The sequence below is a fragment of the Myotis davidii genome, unplaced genomic scaffold (assembly GCF_000327345.1).
Source record: "Myotis davidii unplaced genomic scaffold, ASM32734v1 scaffold142, whole genome shotgun sequence".
Taxonomy (NCBI): domain Eukaryota; kingdom Metazoa; phylum Chordata; class Mammalia; order Chiroptera; family Vespertilionidae; genus Myotis; species Myotis davidii.
Window position 1 is genome coordinate 593,970 of NW_006294400.1, and position 25,005 is coordinate 618,974.

A 25,005-nucleotide genomic window follows, 5' to 3' on the forward strand; every position below is an offset into this window, starting at 1 on the left:
GGGAAGGCGTCCTTAGAGCCGGGGCCGCCTTTTACCTGCAGGATATTCGACGTGGGTGAGGGTGACCGGCCGCCATGAAGCAGGGAGCGAGCACTGTCCGTCCGCTGCCATCTTACCCGGAGACCGGGCTTCGCCGAGCAGCCAATGGGGTGCCAGGGGGGCGGCGGTCCTAACCTATCACGCCAGGGAGGCGCCTCGCATCCAATCGGAAGCCGATACAGGTAGCGGCGCAGCCATTCAGCGTGCAGGCCGTAGGGCTGGTCCCAGCGGCGAATCAGAGAGCGGGGCCCCTAGGAGCTTGTGAGCCGACCAAGCCAGCGGCCAATCCGGGGCGAGCGCAGGTAGGTTCCTGGCCAATCAGGAAAGAGGCGGGTTCCAGCACAGAACAGAGAGCAGAATAGCCAATCAGAAGGTGAAGCCGGCTCCCCAGTGTGGGCAGGACGGACCAATCAGGCCTTAGTTTGGGAGGCGTGTTGAACTTTGGTGGGAGCTTTGGTTTGGCCAGGACCTGCGCCCAGTGAAGGCTCCCCAGGTAATCCGAGCCGCCCGGAACCGAAGGGGCTTGGGCTACGGTCAGAGCACGTGCTGGAAGCGGCGGGGCGGGGGTCTCCATGTCACCATAGGGTCTGCGTCCACCGCCTTTTAGTTATGAGTAAACTGAAACCCAAGACCCAGAGGGCACTTAACTCTTTTCTTGAGTGATACTAGGAGTGGAAGCTTGATTGAAGTTAAGAAAGGCTCCTTCCTTCTTTCATTCAGTTAACAGAGACTTACTGATTCAGTCACATTGATGCCGGAATCTTGAGAGCATTTAAACCAGAAGCCGATTTCCATCTACACCTCAGTTTCCCCAGAGCATTCCTCTCAGTAGCCACAAGGCCCTGCATAAACAGCCACAGCTTCCACCCACCCTTCCCTCTCCTACCCCCACTCTCGGGCTACCTGACCCACCCTTGTCTCCTGGCCTTCGCACATGCCGTTGCGCCGCCTGGAAGGCATCGCCCCTCTCGCCCCCTTCGCTTTGCCAAGTCTCGCTCAACTGTCAGTTCTCACTTGGGGGTTTCTGTGGCCTAGTGAGCGGCCTCCCCTGAGCCCCTCTCCTGCCTCGGCACTGACCACACCGGACTGGAATCGGTTCCCTGTCTGTCTCTCCCAGTAAACAATGGTTCTGACTTCATCGGCACCAGGATCGGTTTATGGAAAATGCAGATTCCTGGGTCCCACTAGGGTCTGGGTTACGGTCTGCATTCTTATGTGCCTAGGGTTCTAATACAAGGGCTTTCAGCCATGCCTGCAGAAGCCCAGGGTGTCATGAAGATGGCCCAGGCCAGACCTAGAACAACAGCCTGATAAATGACACAAATGCTTGTGAGAAGTGAAAATAAACCAGGCATGGCTAGCTCTGCAAGACTGCAGGACAGCTGAAGCCAGGACTGTGGCTCAGCTGAGAGGGCTGGGGGACGATGCTGACTCAGGCTCCCCTGGCCCCCCTCAACTGTGCTCAGCTCCCCACCAGGCCCAGCCTGGGCTTGTCTGGGTCAGCTGGCCCCGTTTCCCTGTCACCTACCCTCAGCTACCTCCGCCACTGCCATTATTAGCTTCTGAGAAGCAGGAGGTGTGAGTTTCCCAGAATAGTCCCCTGAGACAGGGCAGCCCTCCCGGGTCTGGCTGCATTGCCCCTCCTTGGCCAGTGGCCATTTCACTGATGAGCAAATAGGCCTGGAGAGGCAGAGCCCCTGAAATCCAGGTCTGATTTCATAGCCTCTTGCCTCAGGGGGAGCATTCCAAGAACTGTGGAAAGAGAGTTACCCAGTGTGGGGTCTTCCTGGCAGAGGGACCAGCATAAGCAAGCACCCTGAGGCAGGAGTGAGGCTGGATGAAATGGGCAAGAGAGCGTGAGAGGGGAGGTGCTGGGGAGAAGGGGGGTTCAGAGGGGCTGGGCCCCCAAAATTTTGAGGGCCACTATTAGTGGTGAGGACAGATGGGAGGAGGGAAGGATGGGAGTGTTGTTTGGTTTGGTTGTGCTTTTTAAAAAAATATTTTTATTGATTTCAGAGAGGAAGGGAGAGGGGGAAAGAGAGAGAGAGAAACATCAATAATGAGAGAGAATCATTAATGGGCTGCCTCCTGCACACCCCACACGGGGGATTGAGCCCACAACCTGGGCATGTGCCCTGATCAGGAATCGAACTGCGACCTCCTGGTTCATAAGTTGACATCCACTGAGCCACACCGGCTGGGCTGGTTGTGGTTTTTTTCTTGTTTGTTTTTTTTTAGGAGGCCTTGCCAAAACAAGACCAACAAAAATTTTCAGCTGCCTCCCAAAAATAATTGAGAGGAAAGGAGAGAGAGATGGTTGTGGTTTTTTTAAAAAATTAAAATATAACATTCATACAGGAAATTCCTGAAATGGAATGTGATGAAATTTCACAAACAAAACACACCTGTATAAGCAGCCCCTAGATCAAGAACCAGGGCCCCAGAAGCCCCTGACACCCAGCTATTCACCCCAGGGTGACCACCATCCCTACATCTAACACTATACATTAGGTTGGTCTGAGTTTGTACTTTCTATAAACAGCATCCTACAGTACAGGGTTGGGCAAAAGTAGGTATACACTTGTATTATTATTTATTGTACTAGAGGCCCAGGGCACGAATCCATGGGGTCCCTCGCCTGGCCTGAGCCCTCTCGCAATCCGGGACCCCTCGAGGGATGTCGGACTGCCGGTTTTGGCCCAATCCCCACAGGCCAGGCCAAGGAACCCCACTGGTGCATGAATCCATGCACCAGGCCTCTAGTATGCATGTAAGATCTTTGGTTAATCTCTTCCCACCCTCCCCCCTTCTCTCTGAGATTCATCAGTCTGTTCCATGTTTCCATGCCTGTGGTTTCCGATCCTGCATTGAGCATCTGCCCCCTGGTGGTCAGTGTGCATCATAGCTATCAGACGGTTGGCCGGTTGCTTAGGCTTTTATAGAGATTACTAGAGGCCCGGTAAACGAATTCATGCACTGGTGGAGTCCCTTGGCCTGGCCTGCAGGGATCAGGCCGAAATCAGCTCTCCAACATCCCCCAAGGGGTACTGGATTGCAAGAGGGCAAGCCAGGCTGAGGGACTCCACCAGTACACAATCGGGCCGGGGAGGGACCACAGGAGGGCTCCAGGGAGTGTCTGGCCCGTCTTGCCCAGTCCCAGTCGGCTGGACCCCAGCAGGAAGCTAATCTACTGGTCAGAGTGTCTGCCCCCTGGTGGTTAGTGCGCATCATAGTGAGTGGTCGAACAGTTGGACACTTAGCATATTAGGCCTTAATTACATCGGATTTGCCAGACAGACTACTTTTGCCCCACCCGTATGTACTCTCTGTGTGTGGTTTCTCTCACTAGCATTGTGTTCGTGAGATTTATGTGTTTGAGCCAGGTCACCTGGCTCGAACATGCCAGAGGTAGGATGGGCAGTCCCAGGTTCTGAACCATCCTACATCCCATGAGCCAAACTGCTGTCTCCTCCCACTGCCCTGGGTACCCTCGTACAAGCCCAGAGAACTAAGGCTTTTCCAGAATGCCCACTTATCCCAGGTTTGGCTGGCCTTTCACTCTGGCCTCTCTCCTGGCAGGGAGTTCAGAGAGGGCAGCCCTGAAACTAGAGGCCCAAAGTCTAACACTGGTTTATGTGCAAACTCTTTCAGTCTCTGGGCCTATTTCCCCAAAACGTGTCAGCTGCTGCCCTCTAAGAGAGAGTTCATTTATTCACTCAGGAACTTCTGTATTTGGATTCCCAGGCAATCCACTGTCCGCCACAGGAGTGGGCCAGGGTTCCCGCAGAGCTCTCCCAGCTCTGGTCTCTTGGGTTCTGGCTTTTGGGGACATCATGTCATGTAGAAATGAAGTGCTCGAAGACTGATCGGGACGAGGAGGGGTGTGCGTGCATCAAAAGGACCCAGGAACCAGCTCAAAGGGGCTCTCTCTCGCCAATTGAGCATCAGAAAAATGCTTTAACTGTACCTATCAAATAAAAACCCTTGAGTCCACAGTGGTATTCAAAAAACAGAAAACTTACTGTTGGAAACTAGTCAGCAACAGAAATAACTTACTGGTACCTGCCATCAAATGGACAAATCTCGGAAACATCATTAGAAACCGAGCACAGATGACCACCGACTGTAGGACTCCATCAGAAATGTCCAGAAAAGGCCAATCAAGAGAAAAAAAGTAGACTGGTGGCGGCCTGGGGGCTGGGGCTTTACTGCCAAAGGACACGGGGTCTTTTTGTGGCGATGGAAAGGTTCTAAAAATATACTGTGGTAACGGCTGCACTCTGTACATTTACTAAAAATCATTAAAGCAAATGAATTCTATGGCACACGTCATACCTCAATAAAGCTGTTTCAACCCAACAAAACAACTTGCTGGCCTCGGAGGTGACCAGATAGGCTCGCGTCTCTAAAATCCGCAAAGGGGAGTCAGGCATTTTTCTTTGCCGGAAAAAAAACTTTTCAGAATCCCAGCAGATACTAGAGAATCAGTGATACACTTTCCAGGTGTGATTATGGTATCTTGGTCATGCCAGGGAACTGCCTTATTTTTAAGACCTGCTTGTTCAGGTGTTTAGGGATGAAGTACATGTCTGGAACTTACCCTAAAAATTTTTTAGCCCTGACCAATTTGGCTCAGTGGATAGAGTGTCAGCCTGTGGACTGAAGGGTCCCAGGTTCGATTCTGGTCAAGGGCATGTACCTTGGTTACGGGCACATCCTCAGTAGGGGGTGTGCAGGAGGCAGCTGATCGATGTTTCTAACTCTATCCCTCTCCCTTCCTCTCTGTAAAAAAATCAATAAAATATATTTTTTAAACTTTTTTTAAAGAAATGGCAAGATGTTAATTTCTGACTTGGGTTGGTTTTATGGGTAGTCTTTATATGCATTTCTTCTTAACTCTTTGGTACATCTGAAACTTTTCAAAGTGAAGCTATTTTGTTTCTAAAATACCCTTCACATAAACCTTGCAATGCCCAACTGCCCATGAAAACACCAGAATATCTCGCAGGCTCAGGTCTGCTCTGCTCCCACCTGTCCCAGCCCCTCACCCGGCGCGCACCAGCGCAGGCGTAGTGACTGAGCCTGACCCCACACTGCTGGCCTCGTCCAACACCTGCGTCGTGCAGATGTGGACAGAGGCTCGGACAGAAGCCTCACCTAGATGCTGCCCGAGCTGAGCCACACCCAGGCCGCCCACACCTGTGCCCCCGAGCATTTCCCTGGCCACTCCCCCGCTCAGGGGCCTCCCTGCCTAGGGCCATGCGGACCCTGCCAGGCTAAGTGGACTCACAGCCCCTACTAGGCTGAAGTGGTCTCACAGCCCGTACCAGGCTGTCCTTGACCCTTGCCCTCCTGAAACCTCCACTAACTGCACCCCAAAGAGGGGGTCCCCAGCTGTGGTCCGAGAAGTAGCTGGCCACACATATGTACCCAGCAGCATGGCAACTTGGAGGGAAATCCTTTAGATCATTTATTTGACTCGAAGTCAGTGCACAGAGCTCTACCACACAGAAGTTAGAAGCTGCAACAGATCAGGTGCCGGGGCAGCGCATGGGTGTGTAAACAAAGACAAAATGAAAATGCCACTTGTGTGTGATTCGGGAGTAAATCAGTAGGCGGGGCCAGGCCCGAGATTACATTCACAGCGCAGGGTAAGTGTAAATGACCGGAATGTTGGGATGGAGGAGGCCACCGGGTCCTTCCCTCCCAGGAGGCTGCGGGTGGGTTTGGAGCCAGAACCGGGTTAGTGCACAGCGCTCCTCCAGGCCGGGAAGCACGGGAAGGTGGGGAGGAGGATGCAGAGGGGCGGGATTCCAGGAAGAAAGTAGGCTCATACCTCCCTTGCCCATCTCCCCTCTCTCCCCACCCAAATGGGCAAGACCACCCACCCCCCCCCGGGGCCCCTTTGCCATTCAGGGAGAGGGACCCGGCCTGAGGAGCCAGTCCCCAAATCCAGGGGATGGAGAACTGGGAGAAGCGTATTTCTCTCACAGGCCTCCCAGCCTGGAGAGGGCAGAACCTCAAAAGAAAGTGTTAAGGCAATAAATACAACAGCTCCGTGAGACACCTAAGAGAAGTGGGTCTGCAGGGCTGACAGAGACCCTGCGGGGACGGATGGCGTGGGACAAGTGCGACTGCCTCCATCGATCGGCAGGACCAGCGGGAGGCGGCCCTGCGCGGGCTCCAGAGCATGTGTGCATCCAAGTGCTGGGCCGTTTCTTGTCCTAGTGAGGGCTGGGGGGCTGGACCAGCCGTCCACCTCCTGACCCCAGTGTGGTCCCTGGGCCCCTCACTCCTGGGGCCACCAGCGATGCAGCTGAGGTGATAGGCCTGAGAGGACTCCCGGTCCGAGCCTCCAGCTCAGCACCTAGCACCACCCGGGGAGCTCCGGGCTCACAGCAGCATGGCAACTGCTGGACCAGCAGGACCAGCCCCGCCTGTCTCTGCTGGTGGCAGAAGCGGGAGATGACAGGCTCTGGCAGGGAGGGCGATGTCAGGGGACAATGTCCTGTGCGGTGCCCAGTCCCTACCCCGATGTGAGCACAAGGAGGGTCCCTCCTGCGTCCCCCCTCCTGCCGGCCCATGCCGGCTGCCACCATGGTGCTCACAGCCCCTCGGAGGCCCCATCCTCACTCTCTGAGCTGCAAGCTCTCTCGGGTGGTGGTGGGGGTCGTCGGGACTGGCCAGCCGTGGGCCTGGATTCTGAGACCTCTCAGCCCAGGTCCCTTCCAGCTCAGGACATGGATGACCTTCACCCAGAGCCCTGCCACCCCACCTTTCACCCCCACCCGCCCAGGCCCTCGTCAGCAGCCTAGGGTGGTGGGCGCTTTTGGGGTCCCACACCCAGGGCACCCCAGCTCTGCCTGCCCCAATTCTCTTCACAACACCTTTCTCTCTCTCTCTCTCTCTCTCTCTCACTACCTTCTTCTCCCTCAGGCCCCACTGGTCACTGGTCCAGCCCCTGCTCCCCCCCAGGGACCGCTGAGGGCAGTCAGACGGCCCCGAGGGGCTCCCTCCCTCTCCATGGGAGTTTACCCCCAGGCCTTGGGGATTCCCAGATGATTGGGGGTGGGGCAAGGTCAGGGGCAACCGCCCTTGGCTACCACGGCCTGGGCTCTGAGCTGCTGATGGCACAGATGCCCGGCCCTTGCTTGTCAACCCAAAGGAGGGAGGAGGCACCTTGTCTCTGCCATCACCCACGTGGACGAGGCCCAGCAGCCACCCCTCCCCAACCTGCGCCCGCCACAGCTACAGCTCCTCCGGGGGACCGTTCTCTCGGGGCAGCACGCCGTTCAGGCCAACGCTGCTGGCCACCGGTGCCCCCAGGTAGCCGAGCAGGATCTCGCTGCGGCGCCGGGACAGCTGCAAGATGTCATCCGCCAGCGCCGGCACCGAGGTGTAGCGCACGTTGTCCAGGTCAAACATGTCCCTCAGGTACTGCACGATCTGGTGCTGGGGTACAGGGCTGTCGTGAGACCTGGGCCCAGGCCCCTGCCCACCCTGATGGCTCCAGACCCCCCAAAGCCCTCCCCTTGACCTCTGGGACCCCGACCGAGTCTCGTGTCCTCGGGTTCTGGTCCCAGGGCTTCCTCAGACCTGCTGGGCCAGGCTAGTGGAAGGGCAGCGTGCCCTCCGGGTGCCCACTGGCTTTCTTGCGGAGAGGCCCAGCCCGCTCTGCACTCCTGGAACCCTCCAGGGCTCCCATCCCAGGGGCCAGGACAGGCAGGCCCAGGCAGGAGCAGTGGCCTCAGCACTCTGCTCACCTTGAAGAAAGCACAGACTTCGGCGAGCTGGGGCTTGGGTCCAAGGAAGCCAAAGGCCAAGACGGGGCTAACATGCTCCGATACGGAGTAGAAATGAGAGATGAAGCCGTCAGGCACCTGTGGGGGGAGCAAGGTTGAGCCTGGGACCCTGGCGGCATCTTGAGATCTGGGTCTTAGAGGGAGGCCTGGCTCATTCACACCCTTGCTGGGTGACCTGGGCAAGTGACTAAGGAAGGCCCTGTTTTCACATGTGCAGAATGGGGGTGACCTCGGGGCTGCTGTGAGGGCTGCATAAGGAGGGGCCTGCGGTCAGCACAAGAAGTGCCCAGAGTCTGTGCTGGTATCAGCTGGTATCAGCTGGGCAGCAGAGCCTGGCTGGTGAAGAGGAACAATGGATTGCAGCCCCGATAGTGCAGCCAGCCGCCGCCTGGGAGTGCAGATAACAGCAGCCCAATGGCGGAGTGGCCGCTCTGCCTGCCCTTGGGGCATCCTGCCCCCACCCAGGCGCCTCCTCTGAGCCAGCTGCCATGCCTTGCCTGTGCCCTGCCTCCCTCAAGGGTGCCCCCTCCCCTCTTCTGATGCCTTCAGCATTTCCCGATGCCCATTCTGCCGGGCCCTGCAGGGTGAGATGAAGGTGCTCCTGGTCAAGGGAGAGGTGCCAGTAGGACAGGTGGCCAGTGCTATAACAGAGGCCTAAAGGTGCAGCCAGGCCTGGGGCCTCGGCAAGGCCTCCCTGCACCAGCCCCATTCTTCTCAGACCCTACCCCAGCGACGGCGAACCTACAACACGCATGTCAGAGGTGACACGTGAACTCACTTTTTTGGATGATTTTTCTTTGTTAAATGGCACTTAAATATATAAAATAAATATCACAAATACTTTGTTTTACTATGGTTGCAAATACCAAAAAATTTCTATATGTGACACGGCACCAGAGTTAAGTTAGGGTTTTTCAAAATGCTGACACCCGAGCTCAAAAGGTTCGCCATCACTACCCTACCCTGTCCTGCCACCACCAGGGGCCAGCACACCCCATTGGAGGGTCAGCTGAGCGCCACACCCAGAGCCCCCGCAGGTCACTCACCATCAGCAGCCTCCTCTTGGCTTTGAGGACTGACCAGCAGGCAGTGGCCAGGGCCTAAACCAGAGACAGGACAATGGGAGCCGAGTAACAGGCCAGGGGGCAGCCCTTGCGCATCCCCCAGCCCAGACCCCCATGCAGGAAGACAGGGCCTGGTGCCTGAGCTCTGCTGTTTCCTCCCCTCAGTTAGGAATCAGATACACCTAAGTCTGATCGTGCCCCTAACGCTTAGCCCTGTGGGGCCCTGGGCTAGCCACTGAACATCTCTGGGCCTCAGTTTCCTGATCTGCAGCATGGCCATAAGCCAGCACCCCATCTTACTCAGTGGTGTGGGACCACCCAGCCCTCTCCACCCCCGGCCACCGTCACGGCTTCCTGAGTGGCCCTGTGGGGCCCGAAGCTCGGTGCTCTCCTGCAGTGGCTCCTCTCCGTTCCCCATTTAACTCGACTGAACAGGATGCACTAGAATCGGAAGCATGAGCGCCAGCACAGAACGAGCACTTAAGCGAAAGCACAGCGCGGAGGAAAAGGCGCAGGACGCTCGTTTTGCAGTGTTGCCAGGACAGCAGTGGGTCCCTGGGAAGCTTCTCCAGGGCAGAGGGGAGGGGAGCCTGCCCAGGGGGGTGACGGCTGTCTGATGGGTGGGGAGCCCAGGCTTGGTGCCCAAAGCCAGGGATGGAGGGAATCGGGGCCAGGCCATCGTGAAGGGTCACACGAGTGTGTGCTGGGAGTGCGGGCGGCCACCCACCGTCTCCTTGAAGCTGTCGGACAGCCAGCGGTTCCTCAGGACGGCGAGCACAGAGGACGGGGGGTTCTCCAGGTCCTCGAAGGCGTCCATGAGGATGAAGTCCAGCACGATGTCATAGAAGCTCATGCACACCACCTGCGGAGGCAGGCTGCGTGAGGGAGGTCCAGACGGGGCACGGGCAGGTGTGGGCCTCATGGGTGAGCAGACCCCTCCCTGCTCTACAATGGGGTGCAGCTGGGGCCACCCCCCTCACGGCCTGGCCTAGGACAGAGCAGACGCTGGGGGCTCGTAGCACGGATGGAGCCAGCTCAGACCCTCGGAATGAAGGCGGAGCTCGGCACAGGTACCCGCCCTGCTCGGGGCCTCAGGTACTAGCACAAGTAAACTCACCCCCCGGCCCTCCAGCTCCAGCCGGGTGGTAGCCCAGGTCTCCGGCCGCAGAGCGTAGGTCAGCATCTCCTCGTAGCTCTCCAGGAAGCCTTTGGGGCTCTGGGGAGAAGCAGTCTGTTCGGGTCGTCCGGCGGGAGCAGACCCAGGACGGGCTGGCCCATGGATGGGGACCTGCCAAGGCAGGGCCAGGGCCGAGAAAGGAGGCAAGAAGGCCCCCGCCCACCTCAATGTGCCTCTGAGAGAACAGGGCGTTTGCAGGACGGACCCACCACCAGCGCCAGCAACGTCTGACCGGTGCGTTCCTGGGCACCCATTGCCGCCCAGGAGATGCCGCCGGCCGCAGCAGGAGCTCACTTTGGAAGGATGGGTGAGGTCATGGGGTTGAGTCAGGCAGCCCAAGATCCAAATCTCTCTGACCTTGAGCCTCACTGGTGAAATGGCAGAAGCTACAGCACCAACTCATGGGCCTTTTCTGGGGGGAGTTGATGAGCCACGCACATGACACAGTCAGCCCCGTGCCCGGGCCTCAGCAGTCAATGGTGTGTGAGACCACTGCCGCCGGCACCACAGCTGCCAGCACTCGGGACAGATGCCTCACTCGCCGGGCCCACGAGTTTAGCTGCGGCACAGCCTGCAGGTGTGGATGTGCACACGGACACGGAAAGCTGGTATGTGCCAGGTACTGATCTAATATAGACCAACTCATCTAACTCCTATGGTTCTATGGTATTACTCCCACTTCACAGTTAAGAATACTGAGGTTTCGTGAGATCAATGACATGCCCAAGAGCCAGGCAGGATGGAGCTAACACAGAACAGCATGAACAGGCTGATGCCATTTATACGGAGCCATGTGCAGAGGAGGCACTGGCCCAATGTTCGCTAAGATGTGAACTGGGTGGGGCTGGAGCTCACTGAGTAATGAGAGAACAAGGCAACCTACAAGCAGAATGTGGAGCGATGCAGGGGGCAGCTGATCAATGGTTCTCTCTCATCACTGATGTTTCCATCTCTCTCTCCCTCTCTGAAATCAATTAAAAATAAGTGTCATAGTTAAAATAAATACATAAATTTAAAAAACAGGAAAAAACAGGGTGAGTGGGGAAGAAAACCTGAAAGGAAGCCCCCCGCCCAGTACCTTCTCAGCCTTGGTCATCAGGCCTGTCACCATCTGCCGGCCAACCTCCCCGAAGAAGAGCTGGTGATTCTGGTCCTCCAGGAGGTCCTGAGGAAGGGGCGGGGTGAGCTGCCCAGCTGGCGGTCCCCCACAGCCATGAGGAGGGCAGTAGCTGTGCTAAGCAGGTGACCCAGGCACACAGAGGGCCCGTGTGGGAGCAGGCCCAGCAGGAGGCCTGCCTGACTGCCCTGTCCCGACGGCACCTCCGCAGGTGCCTGCAACACAACCCACCTCGAACGCCTGCCGCACACAATGCAGCTTGGCCAGAAAGTCATGGTCACTGTAGCAGCCCAGCAGCTCTGTCCTGAGGGGAAGCACAAACAGTCAGGCAACCTGGGCCTTGGTGTGGTCCTGAGTGGAGCTCTAGGTGGCCCTGTCTTGGCTGGACAGCGTGACCTTGGGCAGGTGTCTGCCCCCCTCTAGGCCTCAGTCTCCCCAAACCAAAGGAAGAGGCTGACTGGATGCTCTCTGAGGATGTCAGCCTCAGTAACCCTGGCAGGTCTGGTCACTAGGGGTCGGGCTGACCGGCCTCCTTTAGGCCCTAATTAGCAAAGGACAGAAATGGCCAATTGCTCCCAGGTGGCAGGATGCCAGGCAGGGGGCTGCTGCCCACCTGGGTCCACCTACCCTTTATCCCAATCACCAGGACTCCAACTCCAGCTTTCAACCATTTCTGTCAGTGAACTTGAAACATAACTTAAATGTGGAGTCACGACCAAAAGCCAAGTTCTGAGAAAAACTCATGTAAAATGGGTAAGATACCTACAGTCCCACAAAGGGGGACACAGGGCTGAGGATCAGGCCCCCTGTGTTTCTGTGGCTGGACCCCTCCAAGAACTTCGGTCAAGCACGGTACTTGGGACCATCCTAGGCCCTCCTTGGTGGGGCCGGAGCCGTTGCCAGCCCATCGTGGCCCTCAGTGAGCCTGGCCCAGCCGAATCCTCACCAAAGACCGCTGGCTTCTCGGGCCTCCTCCAAGGGGGACAGGGCCTGCCCACCACCCCCGCTCCTGGCCGCCCGCCCCCCATGCTCACCTGAGGGTCCGGCAGACCTGCCCACCGCCCCCTGCCCCCCATGCTCACCTGAGGGTCCAGCAGACCTGCCCACCGCCCCCGCTCCTGGCCTCCCGCCCCCCATGCTCACCTGAGGGTCCGGCAGAGCACCTTCCCCTCCTTCACCAGCTGTAGCGCCTCCTCGTAGGCGGCAGCGGGCCTGGAGAGTGGGATCGGGTAATCTTCGACCTGCAGGGACTCAAAGAGCTGGGGAGGGTTCAGAGGAAGAGGACCGTCACATCACAGCCTGTGTCAACAGCGGCCCAGAGGGTGAGGGCCCATGCCCGGGGGACACCCGAGGGGCGACCTCTCAGAGGAGATGTCAGAAGGAGGCAGAAGCCCGGTTCAAGCCCAGCTCTGGCCCTCAGTGCCCCCATCTCCAGGGGTTCTTCCCCAAGGGACCATACACTGGGCCTGAGCCCATGTCCTCCACCCAGGCCAGGACAGCTGGCCTGACACACGGCCATGGCAGCAGACTAATGCCAAGCAATGGGCATGCGGCACAGAGAAGGGAGAGGTCAGCTGGAGCCAGTGGGCAGAGACCCTGCCCTCACCCCTAAGACTTGGAACCCCTGGCTTCTCAGGCCTCCCCATCCCCAGCCACTGCACGAGTCCCCGGGGAGCAGCCGTGGTGACTGCCAAGTTCTGCTCCCGGAGGAGGAAATGGCTGTACTTTCCCATGATCGTGCTCACCCGGGGTTGCACAGGCCTCCCTCTACCCATCCTCTGTGTCCACCCACCTCCCCGCTCACCTCAGTAGCGGAGAAGAAGGAATCGTCCGAGATCAGGCTGTCCTCATCGTCCGCCCGCAGAAGCAGCGAGCCCTCGGACAGGGGCAGCATGAGGGTCCGCTCTGGGGAGAGCAGGAAGGAAGGGCTGAGCTGAGACTCCCGGGAGCACAGAGCGGGACACGCAACTTCAGAGCCTGGAACACCTGACTCTGGGCGGATGAGACTGATGAGCACAAAGTCCTATTTACTGAGCACTTGCACGTGAGGACCCGAGGCTCAGTGCCTCAAATGAATGCCTCCTTCCGCCCTAAGACATCCGTGGAGGTGGGCACAGTTAGGTGTGGAATGAGGCTGCTGAAGGAACCTGCCCACAGCCACACACTGAGACCTGGTGGCCCCGAGCTCTTCAGCGGAAGTCGCTTCCCCCTCCGAGAGGCTGAAACTTAGCCACTGACAGATAGCAGAGGGCTTGAGGGAGTCCACGGGCCACCTACTCAGTGTTGCCATCCTCACCTGCCTAAAGGCCGAGAGGGTCTGGACCTCCAAAAGCACCAGGAAAGGCTTGTGAAACAAATTCTCGGGGCCCATAACCCTAAAAGCCCCCCCGCCTCCTCTGCCACATGGGAGGCCGAGGACACAGGACCCCACGACAGGCAAAGCCGCTCAGGGAGAGGTGTGGGCCTGTGTCACCCCTGACAGAGCGGGGAGGGAGCTGGACACTCAGGAGTCCACTGTCACCCCCCTCCCCCCCCCCCCCGCGCCCAGGGCTGACAGCACACAGGAGAGCCCGGGGTCCTCAGGTTCACTGCACGGCTCTGGCACCAGCAGCCACTTGGACATGAACTGTTGGCTGCATAACTCCGCTCCCTCAGTGATGTCACGGCCTCCACCCCAGGGGGGCAGGGTAACAGCAAGACTTGTGCTCTTGGACCTCTGGTCTGCTCTGGGCTAATCTGGTGAGCAGTCCCCTCCATCCACCCAGTGTCCCAGGAAAAGGCGCAAACCAAAGGCCTAGAATAGCCAGGGGATGGGGCCAGGGGCTCTCAGGGCCTCATCCCAGCTCTGCTCCTGCCATGGATCGAGGAACGCCTCTGCCCCCCCAGCAGCCTCAGTTTACCTATCTGTGCAATAGGTTGGAGGAAGTCTGAGGGCCCTGGGGATTCTGGTTTGCCTGATGCACTGAGGGGATTGCACCCCAGTTCTCTCACAGCCTCCCCACCCCACCCACCGCAGCCTGAGAGGGCCCAGCTCACCCAGGTCCAGGAGCAGGCTGTCGGAGGGGAAGGTGGACCCAAACTCCTCCTGCAGGTGGTAGGCCCGGTGCAGCAGGGACTCCAGCTTCTCCGCAAACTCCCTTCGCTGTGACTCTGGCTGCGGTTAAAACAGCGACTGTCGACCAGGCCTCCACGCTCCCATGCCAACAGCCCCTTCCCTCACCAACAACGGGTGGCCCGCCTCTGGGGAGAGGGGCGGGCTCTGGGACCCACAGGGAGAGCGCAGATCTGAGCTGCCCAATCCAGAGCCACGAGCCACATGTGGCCGGAGAGCCCCCGACATGGCCAGTCCCCAGTATAAATACACTGCGTTTCAAAGACAGAGTACCAAGCAAATAAATAAATGCCCTTGGTGACTGTCCATCACACGGTGAAATGGTAAATCTGGGACATACTAGCTCATGTAAAATATATTTTTAAAGTTCATTCATCCGTTTCCCTTTTACTTTTGAACGTGGCCTCTAGCAACTTTTAAACAAGGTAAGTGACTTGGGTTGCGACACCGGCCCCACCAGTTCCAAACTGTGATCTGGAGCAAAAAAAGTCTCATTCTGAGCCTCAGTCTCCTCGGTTTCCCTGTCTGTAAACCGAGATAAGAGCGCCTGCCGCCCAGGGTCCCAGGGAAAGCGTGACCGAGGAGGTAAGGTCCGCACAGCACTGACCCGCCGTGACAACCAGTCAGCGTTAGCGGTCACAATCCTATTGTGCTTGTTGTTATCGCTGGACTAAGAGCAGCCAGAGCCCAGAAAGAGCTGTGTGATTGGGAAGCCACTGTACCCAACACGCAGCAGCCTGCGGCCTCAGTGACCGCCTCGCCGCCCTCAGCCTCCAGGCCAGGGCACAGGGGAGCCGGGGGCACTGCTCCTTTAACCCCAGGCTCATCTTGTCCGAGGGGCCAGGCACGGGCAGACCCAAATCTGTTTCCACAGAGGCTGCCAGATCCTGCATTTGCACGTAACCAAACCCCGGGGAGGAGACAGGGGCCGACCCGGGCCTGAGGCCACTGGGGAGAAAGAGCCGGAAGAGCTCAGAGGGGACAGTCATGGTGGAAATGGCTGCCTTTCACTGAGCACCTGCCCTGGACCTGGCCCCTCACAATTCATCCTCCTGGTGTCCCTCAAGGCAGCTATTATTATGACCCCATTTCACAGAGAAAACTCAAGGAGGTTAAGTGGCCCCGCCCACCACCTCGAGCCTGGAAGAGCTGGGATTCGACCCCAGGTCATGGGACCCCAGGCCCACTGTTCCCATAGGGCAAGGCCCTGCTCCCTGTGGCCTACAGACACTTGTAGCTTTGGCTGAGCTCTGCCAGCTCTGTCTCTGTGAAGTGATCTTGGTTAGGAAACGGTTCCTTAGCCCTGACACCAAAAGCACCAATGACAAAAGAAAAAATAAAGATATTGAATTTCATCAAAATTAAAAACTTTTGGCCCAGCTGATGTGGCTCATTGGTTGAGCACTGACCCATGCACCAGGAGGTTGCTGGTTTGATTCCCACTCAGGGCACATGCTGGGTTGTGGGTTCGATCCCCAGTGTGGGGGCACGCAGGAGGCAGCCAATCAATGTTGATTCTCTCCCATCGATCTCTCTCTCCCTCTCTCTCTCTCTCTCTCCCTTCCTCCCTCTAAAATCAATTAAATAAATAAGTGAAAAGACAACCCAACAAATGGGAGAAGATATTTGCAAATCACATCTCTGATAACAGGCTGGTATTTAGATTATCTAAAGAACTCTTACAACTTGTGAATAAAAAGACAAGTAACCGATGTGAAAGTAAATCAAAGGATCCGAATAGAGATTTCTTCACATAAGATGCACAAACAGCCAATAAGCACAAGAAGAGATGCCCAACATCATTAACTATCAGGGGAATGCAAGCCAAAGGAACGAGACACCACTGCACACCCACGAAGGCGGCCGGGACGGAAAGGTCAGGCGCTAACAGCTCGGTGGAGGGTGTGGGAGCCAGAGCCTCGCACACGGCTGGCAGCCTGGCAGCTCCTCCAAATGTTACACAGAGTGACCGCAGGACCCAGCCTTCCACCTGAGCACTCCGCCACGAGCACTGAGGGGACAGGTCTACGCAAAGGCTATACCAATATCCACAGCAGTCTCGTTCATAACGGCCACGAAGTGGAAACAACACAAATGTCAACCAAATGGTGAACAGATAAAGAGAACGTGGAGTATCCACACACAGAATACTCAGCCGTGAACAGAAACACAGCAGTGATCCATGCTACAAGGATGAACCTTGAAAACACTGTTAGGTGAAAGGAGCAAGTCACCAAAGGCCACATATGATTAATTCCATTTGAAGAAACATCCAGAATAGGCAAATCTACTGAGACAGAAAGCAGATTAGTGGTTGCCTAGGGATGGGGGCGGAGCCAGAGGCATAGAAGGGGAGGTGTGACCGCTAAGAATATGGGATTTCTTTTTGGGGTGATGAAAATGTTCTAAAATTGTGATTGTGTGATATAGTCATACAACTCTGTGAATATACTAAATGCCATTGAAGCCTACCATTTAAATTGGTGAATTTTATGGTATAAGAATTATGTTTCAAGAAACTTATTAAAAAATGTTTAACATAGAAAAATACCCAGGACACCAAGTGGTTCTGTCTGAATGAAGGGTTCTGGGCATCAGTAACAGCGATGACAAAGATCATTTATTGAGCACCTACTATGGGCCAGGATCACATGGGTGGCACTGGTGTCCCACCGAGGGCACGGGCCTTTGTCCAAGATCAGAGACCAAGCTCTTATTTTCTCACTCTTTTCTATTTCTGTAGTTTTCACTATTTTGTAAGGAATATTTAATTGTTTTCACAATTAGAAGAACAATGAAAGTTCTATAATGTTATGATATAACATTAGCAATAAGTACAATTTTGGACAGTAAGCTCCTCCCTCCGCCGCCCTGCCCTAACACACCCCTTGGTCTGCCCACACGCAGAGGTGATCCGAAGCAGCTGCATCCTAGGGCACTGAAGGCTTGCTTACGCCACAGGCATTTCCCAACCTTTGTGCCCACAACCAGGTGGTCACGCCTGTGTGACAGGCCTGAGAGAATGCCCCCAGCGGGGGTGGAGGGCCCAGACACCAAGCTGTTACAGGCTGTGCCAGACATGTCCCGTCCCCATCCTGTTGCTACAAACTCTGATTGCCAGACTCCCGGCCAACAGAGGTACAAGTGGAGGAAAGGAGGGGGTGGGGAGGAAGGCAAGGGAACGCTTCCCTCCTCCTCCTGCCTCCCACCACGCAGCCCACCCTACCCAAGTGGGGGCAGCCCCAGTGCTAGCTTCCAGGACACGGCCTTGGCACCTGAGCTCTGGGCACGCCCCTCTAGCACTGGGACAAGTCAGCTCCTCCCTCACCTGTGCAGCCAATCCCCTGCATTCACCGCCTCCTGTTTCAACAACTGAGGTCGTTCCTATGTCCTGGCTAACACCCTACTGACTCGACAGATAGGTCAGACTGCTCCCCCAAGAGACGCCCCTCCCCGTGTGACCTCGCTCCAGCAGAGCACAGGAGCTCATAAAGACCTTGTTTTTAATACAGAAAAGTGTAAAGAATAAAACAGCCCTAACCAGTTTGCTCAGTGGATAGAGTGTCAGCCTGTGGAATGAAAGGTCCCAGGTTCGATTCTGGTCAAAAGCACATGCCCAGGTTGCGGGCTCGATCCCCAGTAGGGCGTGTGCAGGAGGCAGCCGATCAATGATTCTCTCATCATTGATGTTTCTATCTCTTTCTCTCTCTCCCTTTCTCTCTGAAATCAATAAAAATGTATTTTAAAAAATAAAAGAATAAAACAGAAATGGCCCACAACCTCACTGTGTATACAAACCCTGCCCATAGGCATGTGCTCAGCATGAGAGAAGTCCAACAGTAAAGGAGGGTACTGAAAAGTGCAGGGAAGTACAATAAAAGCCTCTCCACCTTTCCCTGCAGACCCTCCCTCATAGATCACTGCTAGCAATTTCCCGTGTTGTGTACCTGTCACAGGAAAGGAAAACTGCACACATGTATCAGCAGCTACCAGGAGGCGCACAGATGCACGGATGTAGCTTTTAAAAACGCACACCTGGGTCATTCTACACACATTCTACAGCTTGCTTTTTTCACTTGATATATCGTGGAGATAGCAGTCTGTCAGCCCACATAACTTTCCTTGGCCTTTTTTTAGGTTTTGGTTTTTTAAAATATATTTTTATTGATTTTAGAGAGGAAGGGAAAAGGAGATCGAGATAGACACATCAATGATGACACACAATCACTGATCAGCTGTCTCCTGCACGTCCCCTACCTGGGATCGAGCCCAAAACCCGGGCATGTGCCCTGACCGGGAATCGAACCATGACCTCCAGATTCATAGGTCAATGCTCAACCACTGAGCCACACCGGTCAGCCATCCCTCGGCCTTTTAACAGCTGCATAGTATCGCAGACCCTACTGAATCAGAGAGTTTCCAGTTTTTCAACTATGACAAAATAATGCTTCAGTGAACATCCATCCTAGGACATATATTCAGTGTGCTTTTCACAAAAATGTTTTATTTTAGCTTCTTCACTGTATTTCTCTTTCCTGATCTTGAAATGAAGGTTCACGGTAGAAAACCTAGACAATGCCCCCAAAAGCACAAAGACAAAGGCCATGTGACCCACTCAACTATGCACAGAGGTTCTTCCCCACCAGCCCTGCAGGAACGCGTGGCCGGGACCAGGGTGTGAGCACCACGTGGCTCACTGCACAGTTACCAAGTGCCAAGCATGTGCTCGGCACATGATTGGTTGGACTGACAGCCTGATCAAGGGGAACACTCCATCCAAGGGGATGAGTGTCTGGTTGGCGGGAGGCGGGGCTGCTAGGCTGCCTCCCAAAGTCTGGCTGCCCACCCACCTCTCCATGGTCAGGGGGTGGGGACCACCTACCTCAGAAAGGACTTCGGAAGCAGCCTCAGGGTTCCGGAGGCCGTCCGCTGGTGTGGGGGTGCTGCCGCTGTCTCCCCGCTGCCCCACGCTCAGCGCCTGCTCCCATTTTTGCAGAGCCTCCTCGAATAACTCCATGCCTGAGCACGGGCCCGAGAGAAGGGAGAGTCAGGCCCCGGCAGAGGGAGAGCAGGCGGGCCCTGCACGGTGTCACTCAAGAGGGCCCCGAAGGACAAGAACGAGCAGGGCCGTGTGGGCCGGGTCCTGATCACGTTTTGAAAGATGGTCAGTTGATAGGCCTTCATTCAGATCAGATCTGTTCCTGGACACTGTCCCCTGCCCAGAAGTGGCGGGAAACCAGGAGTGAGGGTTTGGGGGCAGGGAGGGGAAAGTGGGTTGCAAAGCAGGGCCTGGCCTGGGCCGTTCCCCACTGTCCTGCCCCACCCGGGGGAGGGGGAGCTCGAGGCCACCCCCTGGCCTGTACCTTGCATGTAGAGGCTCTCCGCATTGCCGTCGCTGGCAGTCACAGACTCCTCCATCCCTCTGGCCTCCCATGGTCCCGAGCACGCAGCTGTGGGGCTGGACGCGTTCACCGCCACCATCTGGGCGCCACGCAGCGCAAAGACCCAAGGGCGAGGGGTGAGGCCTTTCCAGACCCTCTACAGGACCCCGGCCGCCCCCAGTGCCTGACCATGTGCCACACACACTCTCTCCAGGTGCCACCCCTGGAGCCAGCCCCTGATTGCAGAGGCCAAGCCCTCAGCACAACCTGGTCCACCAACTCCAAGCACTGAAACTGCCGGGGTGGGAGGAAATATCGAGGCCCACACCCAACCCGGGACTCAGCAGCCTCCTACAAAACCCGCCCTGGGCCCTCTCCCTGCTCTGGGGCTCCGCTACCAGTCAGACAAGGAAGACTGCGGGAGCACCCAGCACATACGGGCCAGCCAGGGCCCACTGACTCCCACGCCCCTCTCCCATACAAGCAGCCACCTCCCGTGACGGGCTTTGGGTTCCTCCAGGACAAGAGCTATCTCTTGCTCACCCCTTGGTCCCCAGGGCAGACCCAGTTCTGCACTGGGCTCAGTCCTGACTGAATGAATTAATAACTAGATGAGTGAATGAGCCAAAGTCATTCCCCAAGTGAAAATAATCTCTCTTTGGCGTATTTATTTCTGTACCATCAGCACCAAGAAGAGTTCCTGGCACAAAGCAGATGTTCACTCAATGTCTGATGAATGAATGAATGAACTTTCATAGATAAGTATCTTCCCCAAGAGGCCATCAGCTTGTCTTCTGCACCTATCCATGTTTTCCCCACTGATGCCTGGCACTCAGTGAGTGATTAACAACCATCTCTAATAGCCTGCATGCATGCATGAATGAATAAATGAATGAATGAATGAATGAAAGACTAAATGAAATCTCTACTCCCATCTCCCTACCAGTCCACAGCCCCCCGAGGGAAGAGATTGAACCTGACTCAGTAGCTGCGGCCTGAGGCTGTGGCAGGCACCCTGGCACCCTCCCGTCCTCCCCTGTCCTCACCGAGGCCAAGCTGTGGGAGGAGCCCGAGCGCTTGCTGGGCTCAATGGAGGAGATGCCACTCAGGGTGTCGTTGCTCTTGCTACTGGGGCTCTGTACCCTCCGGCTGGAGTAGCCTGTGGGAACAGGAAAGAAGGGGTCACGCAGGCTCCAATCAGCCTTCGGACAGGTCGTTCCCCACCCCAGACCACCTCCCCTCTCATCTGGAGTCTATCCTGACCTTCTAAGTCAGGGTGACGGCAGAGCACTGGGCTTGCACTTGCAGAAGCATCCTGGGCCCATGCCACTCGCTACTGTATCCCCGTCACCAGCAGCGCCTGAGGCCCCGCTACCTCCCCGCCTCCTTCCTGGCCCAGTGCTGGGCGAGTGGCTGGTTTGCAATTCTCCTTCCAAAAAGGATTCAAGGTAACAACTTTTGAAGATACACCAAGGACAGAGGTTGGTGCCTAAGCGGCTCCCAGTTTCCCAGGGGCCGATGCAAAACAGAAACCCAGAGACTCAGCATTTCTCAGGCCTGTTCTACACAAATCTAGAAACTCCTTTTTCCCACTGCAAAGATAAAACTTTCCTTCTGGCCGAAACCGGTTTGGCTCAGTGGATAGAGTGTCAGCCTGCGGACTGAGGGGTCCCGGGTTCGATTCCGGTCAGGGGCATGTACCTGGGTTGCGGGCACATCCCCAGTGGGGGATGTGCAGGAGGCAGCTGATCAATGTTTCTCTCTCATCGATGTTTCTGACTCTCTATCTCTCTCCCTTCCTCTCTGTAAAAAATCAATAAAACATATTTAAAAAAAAAAAAACTTTCCTTCTGCAGTGGTAATTCACAGTGAAAATTCACTTTCACACAAGGACCCAGGTTTTCCCAGAGTCCCCAGATAACGAGAACCACCGCTACCTCCGGGACACAGGTCAGGCCCCGCCACCCACCACATCCTCACGTGACTCGGGAAAGGAGGTTCTGCTGTCAACCCGCCTCCCAGGCGAGAGGAGCTTGTAGACAGGAAGTCACTAGCCCGGGATCCCACAGTTCACAGGGGCCCAGCTGGTACCTGACTCAGGTCAGGCCCTTCCCCCCACCTCACACCTACCTTTCTTCACCGATGGGGTCTTCTTGGCCATGAGAATGGGGAGGGGCACCGTGCCCAGATGCTCGCCTCCCATCTCAGGGCCGACCTGCTTCTTCCTCCGCCTTCGCCTCTTCAGCTGGTGGGCGGCCAGGGCCAAGGCCACGGTCCCCAGGGCTGTGGCAAACAGGACCTTCCGCAGGCCTGGTGTCAGCCGCAGCTGCGAGAATGCAGACTGCAGGACAAGAGGGAGACAGCCGGCTACATCTCCCCTGGAGAGCTGCTCCGGGGAGCACAAAGGAACAGGGACCGTACCAGGCCCCTGGGATATTTGTGGACCAGGTACAATGGGGAGACAGCCACCTCAAGAGAGGGGACCTGGCAGCCACTCTGAAATGTGGACCACAGAGGTGTAAAGAGAGGGCTGGGATGGCAAAATGATGATGCCAGATGATGCTAAGGTCAACCTGGGATCCAGCAGGTCGTGACTAACAGCTGCGTCAGGCACTGCACTAGGACTTTACCCGCGTTTCCGGTCTGAATGCCTGTCCTCCTCCAGGTGAGGAACCTGAGGCTCACCCTGGTTGTTCAGACCCATGCTCAAGGTGACCGAGACAGAAATGGAACCCAGGTCTGCCAGCTCCATTCCTCAATGACTTCTCGAAGATGATGACATTCACTCCACCCACTGCCCCATCTGCATCTCTACTCCACCCTCGCTCTGCCGGCTGGACTGGGAGCCCCTCCAGTGGCGCTGCATCCCACGGGGCAGAGCTTCAGAGAGTGTCAAGAGGACTGGTCAGCACAGACATGTGAGGTGGGCAGGCAAAGGCCAGGCCAGGGGCCCTAGACTCCTAACCCCGTTCTTCCTGCTCTGCTCAAACAGGAGACACTGGGCGCCTGAACAGCAATACTGAGGGCCCGGCTTTCTGACGCTCAGTGTTTCAGGGACCAGAGTGGTGAGAGGGCAGGACCACGGCCACCCACTCTTTACCTGTCCAAACGTCGTGTACAGGAACACAGGGATCTCGGCCACCGTCATGGCCAGGGCCTGGATCATGGACACGCCCTCAGTCCTCCGGAAAGCCATGGCAGGACCAACACGCCAGGCCAGAGCCCTTGGGTGGAGTGTTTCCAAGGAGAACTTCAACTGGTTGCTGGCTGGGTCCCAGGAGCCATCCACCACCCGGAAAGATGGGAATGTGCATACCAGAGGGTCCTTCCGCGGAGCTGAGAGACAGACCACCAAGTCAGACGCGGGACATGTGCACAGGAGCGCAGAGAAATGCACACAAGGCTGCCCTGGGGGGTGAGGCAGGAGCAAAGCCTCCATCGGGAATGGCAGGCCCGGGCAGGAAGGCAGCCAAGGGCCCCACAGACCCTCTGCCCACCATGTGCCCTGGGAGTAGAAGGCAGTGTCTCTGCCCAAGAGCAGACCCAGGGACGGGAGATGGAGAGGTCACTCTCAAGCGTCATGGCCTTTTTTGCTGAACAAAAACCCCAGGCTTCTAAAGGGTCAGGCCCCTGACTGAGAATCATGACAACGTGTTCGCCTCCCACAAAGCCAAGAATGTTTTACTTCCTGTGGACTATAGTGTGAAAACAGCAGGCTATTTCCTCCAGTAATGATAGCCTTTACACATCTGTGCATATTTTGTGCTGAGTTTTTCATGTGTATTATTTCACTGAATGATGACAATCCTGTAAATAGATGCTCTCTACCTGTGCCCCTAACCATGCCAACTTCCAACGAGGAAACTGAGGCCCCCGGAGGCTGCCAGGAGGCCCACGTTACACACAGCTGGTGTGAGGCAGCGGCAGAACTTGAACCAGGGTCTCTCGGACATCAGGCTGTGCTGAACTGGACATGGAGCAGGAAGTGCAGGCCCCAGAAGACAACAGACTACAAGGGCAGCTTTCCCCTGGGGTCTTCGGGGACCCTCCCAGGGTACCCCACCACCCATTCCAAAGCAGCGAATCAGTGGCTTAGCCACAGAGAGCCCAGTCCCCGAGACCTTGCAGGGTGTTCCTCACACACACCCCCAGGCCAGGATGCCTTCAAGGTCTCCTGGGAGCTCAAGCAGAAGGAACGTGCAGGCCAGCACAGACCCTGTCTCCTTGGGATGGGGGCCAAAGTCACTGGTCCAGCACGAGAAACATCTTCTCCCCAGCGAGTGGGAAGGGAGGACAGCGCGGTCAGCCTAGCTCTGGGGCCGGGCTGCGTGTGAGGGGGCTGCCGAGACACGAACTGGGGTTGAGGAAGCCGTCGTGCCCAGAGTAGGAGCCCTCCTGCCCGGAGGCTGCAAATCCAGCGACGTGGCTGCCGGTGGTCAGGGCCGGGGCTCTATCATCAGCCGCCTCTCTCACCCCCGTCAGCGGCTATTCCCAAGCACGGACGACAGGCCGGGCTCGGACAGGCTCTCCACGGAGGGCTTGGGGTCTCCTCCCTCACAGAACTCTCCCGAGCCCAGTGCACAACGGGGAAACCGAGGCTCCGAGAAGTGAGCGGCCTGGCTGAAGTCCCCGCGTCAATGGCCAACCAGGCATGTGACCTCAGCTCTGGGGGATCCCAAGGCTACAACTGCCACCTCTCCCCGCCGCACCCCAAGGGCTGCTGGGCCCGGGAAAGAAGCCCACGCGCAGTAATAAGGCTGAGCCTGGCCCCACCCCCGGGAGGGAGTCCGGGCTGAAAGGCCTGGCATGTGTCTGCGGGGAAGTCCGGAGCAGCCCCTGGGCCTGCCTCCCGCCCAGGATGGATCCAGAGCCAGCCGGCCGTGCTCCCTCCGGCCCCCGGCCACACCACGGAGAAGCTTCCATGACGACAAGCCCATGGCCATGTCCCCACCTGGGCAGTCACCTGCTCACCCCAACCTCCCCACAGCGCTTACAGCACCCTCGCCTGATGCCCACACTTCCGCCCCCCCTCGCCCTGGACCAGTGGTTCTCAACCTCCTAGCCCTTTAAATACAGTTCCTCATGTTGTGACCCAACCATAAAATTATTTTCGTTGCTACTTCATAACTGTCATGTTGCTACTGTTATGAATTGTAATGTAAATATCTGATATGCAGGATGGTCTTAGGTGACCCTTTCACAAGGGTCGTTCGACCGCCAAAGGGGTCACGATCCACAGGTTGAGAATCACTGACCTAAAAGGTCATTCATAAAACTGCAGGATATATATATAATTCCAATTATTATATATAT

General features: G+C 56.7%; 2 protein-coding genes across 2 annotated transcripts in view; both read right to left on the reverse strand.

Moving 5' to 3' along the window:
- Nucleotides 1-269, reverse strand: part of DOLPP1 (dolichyldiphosphatase 1) — a 20,557-nt gene extending 20,288 nt beyond the window's left edge. Inside the window, exon 1 of the mRNA XM_006768482.2 lies at nt 36-269. Within this exon, the coding sequence (XP_006768545.1) occupies nt 36-111 (76 nt within the window). The 5' untranslated portion in view covers nt 112-269. The remainder of the gene's footprint in view (nt 1-35) is intronic.
- Nucleotides 270-5,496: 5,227 nt separating this feature from the next.
- The window catches only part of FAM73B (family with sequence similarity 73 member B), a 22,161-nt gene continuing 2,652 nt past the window's right edge, over nt 5,497-25,005 (reverse strand). The window contains exons 2-16 of the mRNA XM_006768483.2: nt 22,793-23,028; nt 21,823-22,033; nt 20,739-20,851; nt 19,675-19,792; nt 19,194-19,330; nt 14,236-14,353; nt 13,004-13,104; nt 12,343-12,458; nt 11,431-11,503; nt 11,161-11,247; nt 10,023-10,121; nt 9,633-9,767; nt 8,888-8,941; nt 7,803-7,919; nt 5,497-7,491 (exon numbers count right to left, since the gene is read on the reverse strand). Of these exons, the coding sequence (XP_006768546.1) occupies nt 7,288-7,491; nt 7,803-7,919; nt 8,888-8,941; nt 9,633-9,767; nt 10,023-10,121; nt 11,161-11,247; nt 11,431-11,503; nt 12,343-12,458; nt 13,004-13,104; nt 14,236-14,353; nt 19,194-19,330; nt 19,675-19,792; nt 20,739-20,851; nt 21,823-22,033; nt 22,793-23,028 (1,919 nt within the window). The 3' untranslated portion in view covers nt 5,497-7,287. The remainder of the gene's footprint in view (nt 7,492-7,802; nt 7,920-8,887; nt 8,942-9,632; nt 9,768-10,022; nt 10,122-11,160; nt 11,248-11,430; nt 11,504-12,342; nt 12,459-13,003; nt 13,105-14,235; nt 14,354-19,193; nt 19,331-19,674; nt 19,793-20,738; nt 20,852-21,822; nt 22,034-22,792; nt 23,029-25,005) is intronic.